General features: G+C 43.8%; 1 protein-coding gene across 8 annotated transcripts in view; it reads right to left on the bottom strand.

Annotated features, from left to right (window-relative positions):
* Positions 1-12551, bottom strand: part of Map2k5 (mitogen-activated protein kinase kinase 5) — a 278604-nt gene that overhangs the window by 253732 nt on the left and 12321 nt on the right. For 7 of the 8 annotated variants that reach the window (XM_004662568.3, XM_045160765.1, XM_045160764.1 and 4 more), the window contains one exon: positions 5099-5166. The exons of the other annotated variant lie outside the window; for it this stretch is intronic. In XM_004662568.3, the coding sequence (XP_004662625.1) occupies positions 5099-5166 (68 nt within the window). The remainder of the gene's footprint in view (positions 1-5098; positions 5167-12551) is intronic. 8 annotated transcript variants of the gene reach the window in all.

Below are 12551 nucleotides of genomic sequence, written 5' to 3'. Positions count from 1 at the left end.
GTGGGGAGATGACAATATAAAGGGAGAGAAAATGGGCAAAATGAAGAAAATTATTCTTTTTAATATCATGCTCCTCTCATGCAAGCCTCCCAGTACTAGAAGAATCAGGTGTTTTAAAAAAAAAAAAAAAAAACAGCCTTGACCAGACATAGGGCTGAGCAGAAACAAATAGGACTCCAGTTACAAAAGCAAGATGTACAGCTGAGCTCCTCAAGAGATAGGCCACCCAGGAGGAGGCTAGCCCTGCCACAAACCAAAACCAGCCTGCACAACACTGCTCGGGAGCAAGACAGAAGCTGGCAGGAGAAGGTGGCAGACTACCTGCTGTCCTCCCCAAAACTGAGAGGAAAAGAGGAACAATAAGACGTGAATGTTGAGGGAATCTGTAACAGAACACTTTAGATCCCTAGCAATGATCAGGTATTTGGTTTCCAGAATATATGTGTGTGTGTGTGTGTGTGTGTGTGTGTGTGTGTGTGTGTGTGTGTGTGTTTCTAATAAGGCATTTCAAATTCTAATTAAAAAAATACTTTATGGAGAGATTACAAAGATACAATAGTATCAGAGGAAAAAACCATGATCCCAGAAGTGGAATATTCTAACAACATAACTTACAAGAAACTACGCTATAAAAACAGATTGTTGATTAACACAAACTCATAACAACACGCACAGAGCTATCACAATGGTGCAGTAATAACACTTGGCTGCTGAATCCTCTCAATACATTAAATATCTCCTTGGAGACCAAATTACTTTACATTTTCTTAAAAGACAATTTATTATAGCTTTGTTTTCTTCTCATTATCTCTTAAAAATATATTGAATGAAGAAAAGAACACAACTTCTAAATAACATATAAAATGGTACTAATGAGTGACAACAGACTTGGGTTTCTATGATGGTTATTATTTAACAGCACATAACAACCTCTTGTTGTGATAAATCTTTACCATGATATGATATTCTATGTGTCACATGTATCAAAAACCACTCTATGCCATTATTATAGCACTCATAAAATTAACAGCCTCAGGCTGCCAGCAATTTAAATAATTGATAAGTTTTCAATTAAAAAAGGCAACATTTTCAAGTCTAATACAAAAATCTATTTAAATTACTGGTAAAACTTACACTTATGTTGGCCCAAAGCCAGGAAATCCTTGCATCTAAGGGAAGAAAAGTAATTCTGCAAGTTTTAACTTAGACATTGCAATTTTTCTAAATTCTTATGTAGCTACCTGGGCTGGATGAGTATCTCATCCTTGTAATCAATGGAAAAAATGACTAAAGAACTAATGGGAAAAAAATCCTACCTTTACATCTCCCATTTGGCTATTGAAGACACACTACAGTGACAGCCCCATGAAAACCCATGCTGTGTCACTTCGTTCTCACAACTGGAATGTGCTGCCATTCCTATGCCACAACACCAAAATCGTAAGCCAAGCTTCTTTAGCACCAAATCAAAGCTAAAAAATAAATACCAAGGCGAACTTTTGATAACAGGATGGCCAGCATGAGGACTAGCAACCAGAATCTATTGTGAAATTAGGTCCAAATGTTTCTCTGCAGCTAAAATGACCCCCAGAGGGATTTTCAACCATAAAACCAAGACAATTGGTTTGTTCACTGGGAGCTTGCTTCTACAGAAACAAAGGGTGCTGAGGAAGACCGGGCAATAGCAAGATGTGGAGGAAAGGAAAGCCCATTCAAGTTTGAAATGACTTAAAATGTGTTCCCTCTCAGAGATACTTTCATTTGCCTCCAAAACATTTTGCTGAGACACAGTGGCGTCAGAAACTGAAGCTCCCTGTTAAGTGGTTAAAAGATGGGTAGAAGGGAGTTAGGCTGCCACCTATGAATTTGCCTAAACTGAATTAATGAGAAAAATCTGGGCCCCATCAGCCAGACCCCATTATACACAGGCAAGTGATAATTTATTTTTAAAAAAAAGTTTTCAGCCATCCACGGCACATTAAGGAAAAAAACTCAAATAATGCAGGAAGTTTTACATAAAATTAATATTCACTTTAAAGAAATGGTCATGCTTGCATTTTTAGTGCTGTTATTTTGTTTGTTTTCTTGGGTTTTTGACACAGGGTTTAACTCTAGCCCAGGATGGCCTAGAACTTTCAGTTATCCTCCTACCTCAGTCTCTTAAGTGTTGAAACTATAGGCATGAGCCATCACACCTGCCTCATCTTTACTTCTGAGATTATACCCTGCCCATTATTTTATGCTTCAAATTACTAATTATTTTCTTTGATAATACAAACCACAGATGTTTAGTTTCTTTATCTTGTTAATGTTTATATTTAGCAATATTAAAAGTTGTCATAACTATGTCTCCCAACCAAAACTGAAAAAATGATTCATTTGTGAAGCCCTAATATTAGGAGATGAATGAGCTAGACAATTTCTTTTCAGACTAAAAAAAGAACCTCTCAAGAAATATTGGGAACTTTTAAATTTAATGGTATGTAATGTAAGGTTATTTATCATGACTATTATTTTTCCTCAACAAAAAATAAATACTAAAAAACACTGCAGTTTTGAAAAATAAGCATAAGGAATAAAATAAAAATAAGGAATATATGGAACAGATATCACAACTAAGATAATATACAAACACAAATCATTTAGAATTTAACAGTAATGATATAAAAAGTTCCAAGTTAGAATTTCCAGAGTCACAGATTAGGAAGAAACCACGTGAAATAGTGAATGGATGTAGGATTCAGCAAGGTGAAAAAGGCTGAAATGAAATTCTATATTTTCAAAATAGCTGTGAAACCTTGGGAATGTCTCTTAACCAGTTAAAAAATGGGGCTGGGGATATAGCTCAGGGGTGGCACATGTGTGTGACATGTCTGAAGCTCTGGATTCAATCCTTAGTACCTTTAAAAAAAACAAGAATAATATCCACCTCAGAATGATTGAAGGAAGGAAATTTGGGAAGATGGCTCAGTGGTTAAAAGCACTTGCTTGCACCCTGCCTGCATGGATTCAATTCCCAAGCCAACCATGTTAGCATATGCAAAAAGTAGCATAAACATTTGGTAGGAGCAAGAGGCCCTGACATGCCCATATACACACATACACATGCAAATAAACAAACTGTAAAAGAAAGACAGAAGCCGGGCATAATGGTGCACACCTTTAATCCCAGCACTCGGAAGGCAGAGGTAATTGACATGAGTTCAAGGCCATCCTGAGACGACATAGTGAATTCCAGGTCAGCCTGGGCTACAGCTAGAAAGAGAGAGAAGTAAGACAGAAAGAGGGAGGGATGGATTTTAAGCATTCGTTATATACAGTGCATTCAGAAACAGAAACAACTAGTACCATCACTTTGACCCAATTTGGCACTATTTCTGGAATAGCACAATTTGTTTCTGAAAAGCACGTGCCCTTCTGTGCAGGATGCTGAAGACATCATGAAAGAATACCGGTATCAGTCCTCTGCCATGGATGTGAGAAAACTAGAACCCATTTGTGTATGCTTTCTAAAGTGAGCATGCCGCATTCTCAAGAGTTAGCTAATCCATCAATCCTAGTGCCGGGCCTTTCCAAAGACAATCGTATTCTGCCTTTCAAGTACTGATGAGCTCAGCTCTAAATTCTCAGTACACAAAGACACCCACAGAAGTTAATGGGAAGTCAATGGGAAATTGACTTTCCCTAGTCTTTGCTAGCTGGGATGCAATGCTCTGTTAATCATGCCATCCTTCTTGTTCTCTTTCCTCCTACCCTAAATTAAAACTATTGGCGGAAACCCACACAGATAGTTTACAGCTTTCATTCTAATGAAACAATATCCTTGCTTGGACTTGAAGTCTATCAACAACACACAACTGAAAATGTTGGCTGGGATTAGAGTCTCAATGAAGAGCAGAGGCCCCGCTCCATCATGTCTACCATGATATCACTTTGCATTTGTTTTGAACCTTCAACTTTTCAGACAGTTTTCACATCGACCGCCCCATCTGGCCACTGCAATGATCGGGTGCGGCAGAAACGACAAGTATTATTGCCCACCACTGACAGATGAAGGAACTGCAACCCTGAAAGGTTAAGTGATCTGCCTCGGGCCAGGATCCCTGGGCACAGCCTGGTCCACTTCTAGTGCAAGCTTGGCTCTTTCTACCAGACCAGGAGAAAAGAGGTTTGTATAAACAGATTATAATCTCAGATAAAACAAAATAACACAAAATTTGAGAAGAGAGCTCAAATCAGGGCTTGGGGGAGCCATTGTTCTTTGTCCCTATTGAGTTTCTTGAGCATAGTATTAAAGCTGAGGGAAGGAGCCCATTTTCTTGTGTATCTATTGTAGCCCCAGACAAGTACAAATGCAAATTTTTACCAAAAATTGAGGTAGGCCACGTATGGTGGCGCATGCCTTTAATCCCAGCACTGGGGAGGCAGAGGTAGGAGGATCGCCATGAGTTCCAGGCCACCCTGAGAGTACACAGTGAATTCCAGGTTAGCCTGAGCTAGAGCGAGACCCTACCTCGAAAGAAAAACCCAAACCAAAAAAAAAAAAAAAAAAATTTAAGATAGAAAAGTCATCTCAGGATGCATTCAAATTAATTTGATTCAGTAAGTAGCTCTGTAGATCATTTTGGGGTACAGACAGAATGGGTAGTGCATAAAATAACAGGGAGTATATCTTTAAATCCTGCATCTATATTAAGCCTGCAGCTACATTATAACTATAGTCTAGAAGGGTGAAAGAGATCTCCAGTCAAAAGTAGATTTTGAAAAATTTTTTAGAGCCCAGGGGTTCATTTTTAATGAGCCGTTACTTTAAGTACTGCATAAAAAATACAGGAAATTGATAGTCCATTTAGTCTGTGCCATACCTAATGCAAAAGTCATTAAGATGCATTCTTCTTAATGTGCATGAGATGATCAGTAAGTGTCTTATGGAAAGAATGCCCTTAACTTTCACATAAGGAGATCTTTGGAAGCCTTATCTAGTATGTAGAAAAATGTGAGGGCAATGGGGATTGACTTGCTTCACTGTGCCCAAGAAATGGCACCCCCAATTACATTAACATTCCTGTTGAGTAGTCCTCATCAGTAATGTACTTACATACGACAGCATGGCCTTCATTTCTTCATCACTTCTCACTGTAATTCTATCGCCATCTTCATCTTCATCTGTTTGAGAATGAACAGTGACAGTAACAAGATTTGCCTCTGTTAATGCACAAAGACCATGCTGAGTGAGAGCACAGTACAACCACAATTTACAGCTTGATATCCAAACCTTCACCGTAATATTTGAGGGGGAGGGAGCTTCCTGGATTTATTCATTTCTTATTTTATTTTATTTATTTTTGTTTTTTTCAAGGTAGGGTCTCACTCTGGTGCAGGCTCACCTGGAATTCACACTATGTAGGTCTCAGGGTGGCCTGGGACTCATGGAGATCCTCCTACCTCTGCCTCCCAAGTGCTGGGATTAAAGGCGTGCGCCACCATGTCTAGCTTTCTAATTATATTTTTGTTTGGAATATAATCAGAACTTCAAGAAAGAACTAAATCTTTATTTTTAAAAGACAGCTGAGTGGACTGGAGAGAGAGCTTAGCGGTTAAGGTGCTTGCCTGCAAAGCCAAAGGACCCCGGTTCAATTCCCTAGGACTCACATAAAGCCAGATGTACAAGGTAGCACATGTGTCTGTCTGGAGCTTGTTTGCAGTAGGTACAGGCCCTGGCATGCCCATTCTCTGCCTGCCTTTCTCTCTCTAATAAATAAATTAATTAATTTTAAGATAAAGAAGTAAGGCTGGAGAGATGGCTTAGCAGTTAAGGCTTTTGCCTGTAAAGCCTAAGGACCCAGGTTGCACTCCCCAGAACCCACATAAGCCAGATGCCCATGGTGGTGTAGATGTCTATAATTCATTTGCAGTGGTTGTAGGCCCTGGCACACCCATTCTTTCTCTCTCTCTCTCTCTCTCTCTCTCCCTCCCTCCCTTTCTCCCTTCCTCTTTCTCTCTCTCAAATAAATAAATAAATAAAAGACAGCTGAAAAAGATCAAAATATTGCTCGTGGCACTCTCCACATAAACATAACGGGAGCATGACAAGACTGGGTTGTTTGGAAGGATTTTTAAGATCAATGAGAAGCCGTCTTGTTCTATCAGCACCTTTTGTGTTTCTCAATAAGCCCCTGTCTCTCCGCTCCTCCTCTCTCCCATGATAAACATGGCTACTGCTCATACACAAGCTACTGTGATGGGAGCCACAGATGCTGGGCTGCCGCCTTAGGACGCTGCTCACGGTCCTCCGACGCTGACGTTAAGATGATTTCCTTTCACAGAAGAAAAGCCTGGGGCCGTGTACAAGGTTAACTTGCAAAGCAACTCTAATGCAGGTTTCCCATCTTCCGTTCCACCTAGCAGCGCTCTGTGGACAGTTTCATGTGTATTGGAGAGACTGATCTAGCAAGCCTCAAACGATGACTCATGCTATATTGAAATAATTCCATAGCCTACAGACCACAGGATAGTATGGCTTTTCAAAACACGTAGCCAGAATGTGTGCATCTGAATAAGCGTTATCGAGTCCACAGCAGTGTGCTTGTTTCGGTAATTCTCTTAATCAAAGTAGTTTTGAACGGGCTTTTCAAAAACTGCAGACAGACCATGTGAGAAAATCCTACCTCACTTGCAGCCTGAAGGAGAAATGCTGCCCTGTCCTCTCTTCACTGTGTCCGAGAAATAGCACCTACCCATCTTCCTGGCCAGACTCTGAATGTTTTCTATCTATTCAGTTAACATATGCCATCCTTCCAAAGATAAGATTGGTCAGGAATGAGAACATCTGACAGCCAATGCGCTAGACCCCAAAATGCAACACTGAGAGAAAAACGCCTCCAACACTTCGGTGACGTGCACAGCCTCCCGAGGTGACGGCTTCTTAGAAGGGGCGGCGCTCGGCAGGGTGCTCAGCCCTGGAGCACTGGCTCAACGCTCAGGATCATACTTCTGTTCGCTTTGGGCATAGGGCTGCTAATGTGATGAGATACAGAAGACCGCCGCCCATCCCAAACCCGGCGAAGCCGACTCTCTTACCATGAGCGCCGGCGCAGCATGCTCTGGGCAGACTAAAAGAGCGGAAGGATTCAGTTCCCCCCACAGATGAGCACGACTGTCCCGGCCACGGGGACCCTAGGAAGGAGTATGTGCTTTCTCTCGATTAGCCTACCGCCAAGCAAAACGCTGTCCGGGCCTTTTCCTTCTCAGCAGCCAACAGCAATGTGACAGCGTGAGGGAAACTAGCCCTCGGCCGGCCTCCCTCAGGGAGCGAGTCCGTCAGTCGCTCTCCACAGGTCTTCTCCCCAAGAGCTCCACTTCTGGACCCTGGGCCCTGGTTCACTCTGCAGAGTTCTGCGCCCCTGTGGGGATCAGTATCACCACACCACTGTGTCTGAATACTTAGAAGCTGTCAAGAACCACTACCGGTACTCCACTACCAAGAGCTGCTTGCTTAGGGCCAGGGAGATGGCTCGGTGCTTAAAGGTGTTTGCTCGCAAAGCCTGCCAGTCCAAACTCGACTCCCCGGTATTCGTACAAAGCCAGAAGACAAAATGGCACACACATCTGAAGTTGATTTGCAGCAGCAAGAGGACCTACTGTGCCCACAAACACACACACACATTCATATTCTTTCACTCTCTCTCTAAATAAATAAATATACCAAAATATTTTTACAGAAGAGTTGCCTGTTCACAGAGTAAAGGTTTATACGGTCATTTCAGTAAGCAAAAAGGCACAATCCAGGGCTGAAGAGATGGCTCAGCAGTTAAGGCATTTGCTTGCAAAGCCAAAAGACCCAGGTTTGATTCCCCAGTACCTATGTAAAGCCAAATGCACAGTGGCACATGCATCTGGAGTTCGTTTGTAGCAGCTGGAGGCCCTGGTGCACCCCTTCTCTCTTTCTCGCTCTTTCTCTTTCTCTCTCTCTGCAAATAAATAAAAATATTTTTTTTACAAAGCCAATATAGGCTGGAGAGACGGCTTAGCAGTTAAGGCGCTTGCCTGTGAAGCCTAAGGACTCATGTAAGCCAGACACACAGTGACACAAGTGCACAATGCCTCACATGCGCACAAGGGGGCGCACATGTCTGGAGTTCGCTTGCAGTGGCTGGAGGCCCTGGCGCACCAATTCTCTCCCTCACTCTCACAGTTAAAAAAGGTTTGCCTCAAAAAAGAAAAGCCAGGGCTGGAGAGATGGCTTAGCAGTTAAGCGCTTGCCTGTGAAGCCTAAGGACCCCGGTTCGAGGCTCAGTTCCCCAGGTCCCACGTTAGCCAGATGCACAAGGGGGCGCACGCGTCTGGAGTTCGTTTGCAGAGGCTGAAAGCCCTGGCGTGCCCATTCTCTCTCTCTCCCTCTATCTGTCTTTCTCTCTGTCTCTGTCGCTCTCAAATAAATAAATAATTAAAAAAAAGAAAAGCCAATATAATTCTTTTTGTTTAAGGCACATTCCATGACTCCTCAGAGATGTTATGTACATAACATCTTAGAATTTTTCTTTCTGTCTTTTGTTTCAGGTGCAGCCTCTCTAAGGCAAAACTGGAAGAGAAATGACTGGAAGAGTTTCTATGCAGGTTCTAGAAGGCAACATATTCAATGATAAGTTGAAAGCTTTCTTTAAAATGCAGAAGACAGAAAGGAAAAAAAAGAAGATAAAGAATAAAACCTTACAATTCAATGTACTACCATACATAAAAAACCACTTTATATTTTGTGCTTTAAAACCAGGTTCTGGGGGATGGAGAGATGACTTAGTGGTTAAGTGCTTGCTTATAAAGCCTAAGGACCCCAGTTCAAAGCTCCATTCCCCAGGACCCACGTAAGCCAAATGCACACGTTGGTGCATCCATCTGGAGTTCATCTGCAGTGGCTGGAGGCCCTGGTGTACCCTTTCTCTCTCTCTCTGCCTCTGTCTCTCTCTCTCTCTCTCTGTTACTCTCAAATAAACAAATAAAAATTAACACAAAATTAAAAAAAAAAAAAAACAGGTTCTGTCCAATCTGAAGGAAGTAGCTTTTTTATGAATCTCATTTCTGCACCAGACCTGGCTATGCAGATGATGGCTACAAAGGGACTACTTCCATTTCAATATATGCATGACCTCAAAAGGGCATTCTTTGACTAGAATGGGAAAGGGTCAGAGTTCAGTAAAACAGGTTAAAAGCCTTTTCATGATATTTGAGGAAAGGGCATAAGTTCCATATCATTTAAATCATAATTCTCTAAATTAAAATAGAGGGAAGGGAGAAATAAAAGAGGAGAGGAGAGAGGGCAGAAAGAAGGAAAAGAAAGAGTACAAGAGAGAGAGGGAGAGAGAGAGATCTTTTAAATTATTAAAGATAGACCTGAGTAACTAAGGCTACTTAAGACAAAATACTTAGAATTCTAGGATTTTGTTTTGTTTGTTTTTGGTTTTTTGAGATAGGGTCTCACTCTGGTCCAGGTTGACCTGGAGTTAACTATGTAGTCTCAGGGTGGCCTCGAACTCTCAGCGATCCTCCTACCTCTGCCTTCCGAGTGTGGGGATTAAAGGCGTGCGCCACCATGCCCGGCTTAGGATTTTATATAATCTTTCCTAGGGGAGTCAACTGGCTGAGAAATTCCATAAAAAGCAAGAATAAACACAAACAAGGCACTGACTGGACACAGACAGAAGGGCTTTGATAGCAGCCCAGGGACGGATCGCTGGTGCTGTCTGGTAACATGGGCTCTGACTCCAAAAGGCGGATCTCAGATCGGCTGAAAGAAGCATTCTCACTAAGCCTGGGGACACAGCCAGGCTTGGGTGACGGGGCCCTCGGTGGCTGTCATGGTGCACCTGGTGGAGGCCTTGGTTTCCTCAGGGGACTGCTTCACTCTTACTTGGTACAGTGAAGACTTCCTGTTCTTGGCAAAGAGGAGATGACGAAGTTGGAAAACTCAGCACACTCACGAGAATGCTGGCGGGGCTGGCCAAAAAGCAACACGGAACCTGCCTCTGACCTGGTGATGGCAGCCCAAGGGCAAACCCTCCAGGGTTTAAAGTGAGAACGTACTTCTCTCCAGAGTCGATTCAACGACAGGACTGAAGAGGGTGGGCTTAATATGCCTGTCACCTAAAGACTTTTCCTAAAGAGAAAGCTGGGGCTATACAAAATATCCACCTGGCAAACCTCGCAGCTTTTGGCCTTCTACTAGGAGGGCCCAAAGAGTTCCACAGGTATAAATATGCTGAAGAATACCAGCGAGTCGTGGTACTGAGTGGGAAGTAGTAAAAAACAATTTGCACTCGTTCTGTCTTGACATGCAGTTCTCTGCCATCTGACCAAAAAAGCATGACTGGATATAACCAGGAAAGGGGGTGGGGGGCACAGATCTGACACACTGGTTCACAATGAGAACTCCAGGCTTCTCTCGTTGCCTGGAGCATAGTTATATGATTTTCCAGCACATTAGGGAAGCGAAAGTAGAACCAGAAAGTCTATGTACTGGCTGGATTTTGTTAATGTCACTTAAAATGGAGGGGGAAAAAAAATCCTAGCAAGATACCAAATAGAGTGCAGCAGATGGTAAACAAATATTAGGAAGCAGTCTTCACGAAATCTGCAGTGTGTCACAAATACACAAAATGGCAGAGTTTGAGAACAGAGAATCATAACGGGCCATATGTCCTTAGCGATTTCATCTGAGGCGACATGCAATCCAAAAGAGAACCCTAGAAAAGGGACATAAAGGTCCGACGGGGGAGCGGCAGCCCCAGGTAGGGGGTGGCCAGAACGGCCTAGTGTATCAACAGCAGATGCTGGGGACGCTATCCTCACCGCCCCGCCCCCCCGCCCCCCCCCCCGCCCCCCCGGCACAAGGCACCCTTTGCAGTGATGGAGGCTCAGGAGGGCTCTTGGGAGAAGCAACCTTGCTTCCACAGAGAGGAACAGCAGGTTACGGCAGCATGTTATATGACATTTGTCACACGCTTCCCCTGCCAGGTGCGAGTCAATTAGAACTACAGCAGAGGCGTTTTTCCCAGGCAATGGGAAAGAAATGAAAACATGACTGTGGAGGTTAAGAAGACGGCGGCAGGAAATTGCCGGGAAAGGTGTCAAGTTTAGAGCAGTGCTCAGGGACGGGGTCCACCGACGTGGGCAAGACGAGCACCTTGGTATCTGTGAACTCCTGTGGCAGCTCTTTTGCTGCTCTCCTCCTCAGCACATCGGCTGCCTTCTTCCCTCTTCCTGCGCATCCAAGTGCCCAGCGTGGGACAGGTATGACGCTGGGCACGGGGACAGCGACAGTGAGATAGAAGACACAAGCGAAGCAAACCCCACCCACGGAGCACACACTGGGTGAACACTTCGAGCGGACAGGAATGGAGACGTGTGGACAGACCACTCTGGGCAGAACAGCTAACACAGAGGTCCAGCACAGGGACAGACACCAAGGAAACCAGAGTGACTACACCACGGTGACAAGGGGGGAGAGAGACCGAGACGCTCCAGGACGGAGCTGATATGAGACAGAGACTTGGGCACTTTAGGGACTCCGCTTTTATTCCAGAGTGCTCTGGAGGTCAGTGGAGGGCTTTGAGAGTCATGACCGCAACTGGTGACAGGGTCACTCTGGCTGCCGTGTGGAGACAAGGGTGGGGATGGAGGCCACTGTCCTGCTCCAGGTGAGAGAAGGTGGTGGCCTAAACAAGCTGAAGGTGCCTTGATTCTGCTTCTTTTGTTGTTGCTGCTGTTTTGCACTGTTTAAAGGGATAGGGCTTCACTCTGCTGCCCCAGGCTGGCTTAACCTCAAAAAAACTCAAAAAAAAAAAAAAAGGAAATCTCTGACCTCAGCCTGCTGAAGTGCTGGGATTACAAGGTGTCCCAGCCAGGCAAGGTTTGAGAAAGGCTCACAGGCTGCATCTGTTTTGAAGACAGAGTCAACAGTGTTTGCTGATAGGGGATATCAAAGGCCTATTCTTATTTCTTCTTTCTGTCTGTCTGTCTGTCTTTCTTTCTTTCCTTTTTTGCAAGCAGAGAGAGAGAGACTGAGAGAGTGAGATTAATGAGCACAACAGGACCTCCTGCAACTGCACACAAACTCCAGACACATGTGCTGCTTTGTGTACCTGGCTTTACGTGAGTACTGGGGAACTGAACCTGGGTCATTAGGTTCTGCAGGCAAGTACCTAAACCACTGAGCCATCTCTCCAGCCCCATTTCTTCGCCCTTCAACCATCCATGCATTCCAGAAACCTGTCTTGGGCCTACCACCACGTACCAGGTACTCCTTTGGCATCTCTAGGAACTGGAAAATGAGCAGCACAGTCCCCTGACCTCAAGGCATAGCTAGTCCTTCTTTTGTCAGAGAACTTTTTGATTCTCATACAAAGTCATAAGATTACCAATACAATGACTCCTCTCATAAGACTAAAAACAGGTTGGACTTTTTTTCATTTAACTTTATTTGTACATGTTTGTGTGTATGTGTGTTTGTTGGGGGGGGAAGGGGTGCCCCAAGGCCTCTTGCCAATGCAAACAAACAC

Source organism: Jaculus jaculus, chromosome 10, assembly GCF_020740685.1.
Source record: "Jaculus jaculus isolate mJacJac1 chromosome 10, mJacJac1.mat.Y.cur, whole genome shotgun sequence".
Classification (NCBI taxonomy): domain Eukaryota; kingdom Metazoa; phylum Chordata; class Mammalia; order Rodentia; family Dipodidae; genus Jaculus; species Jaculus jaculus.
This window is presented reverse-complemented; position numbering and strand designations above follow the sequence as displayed.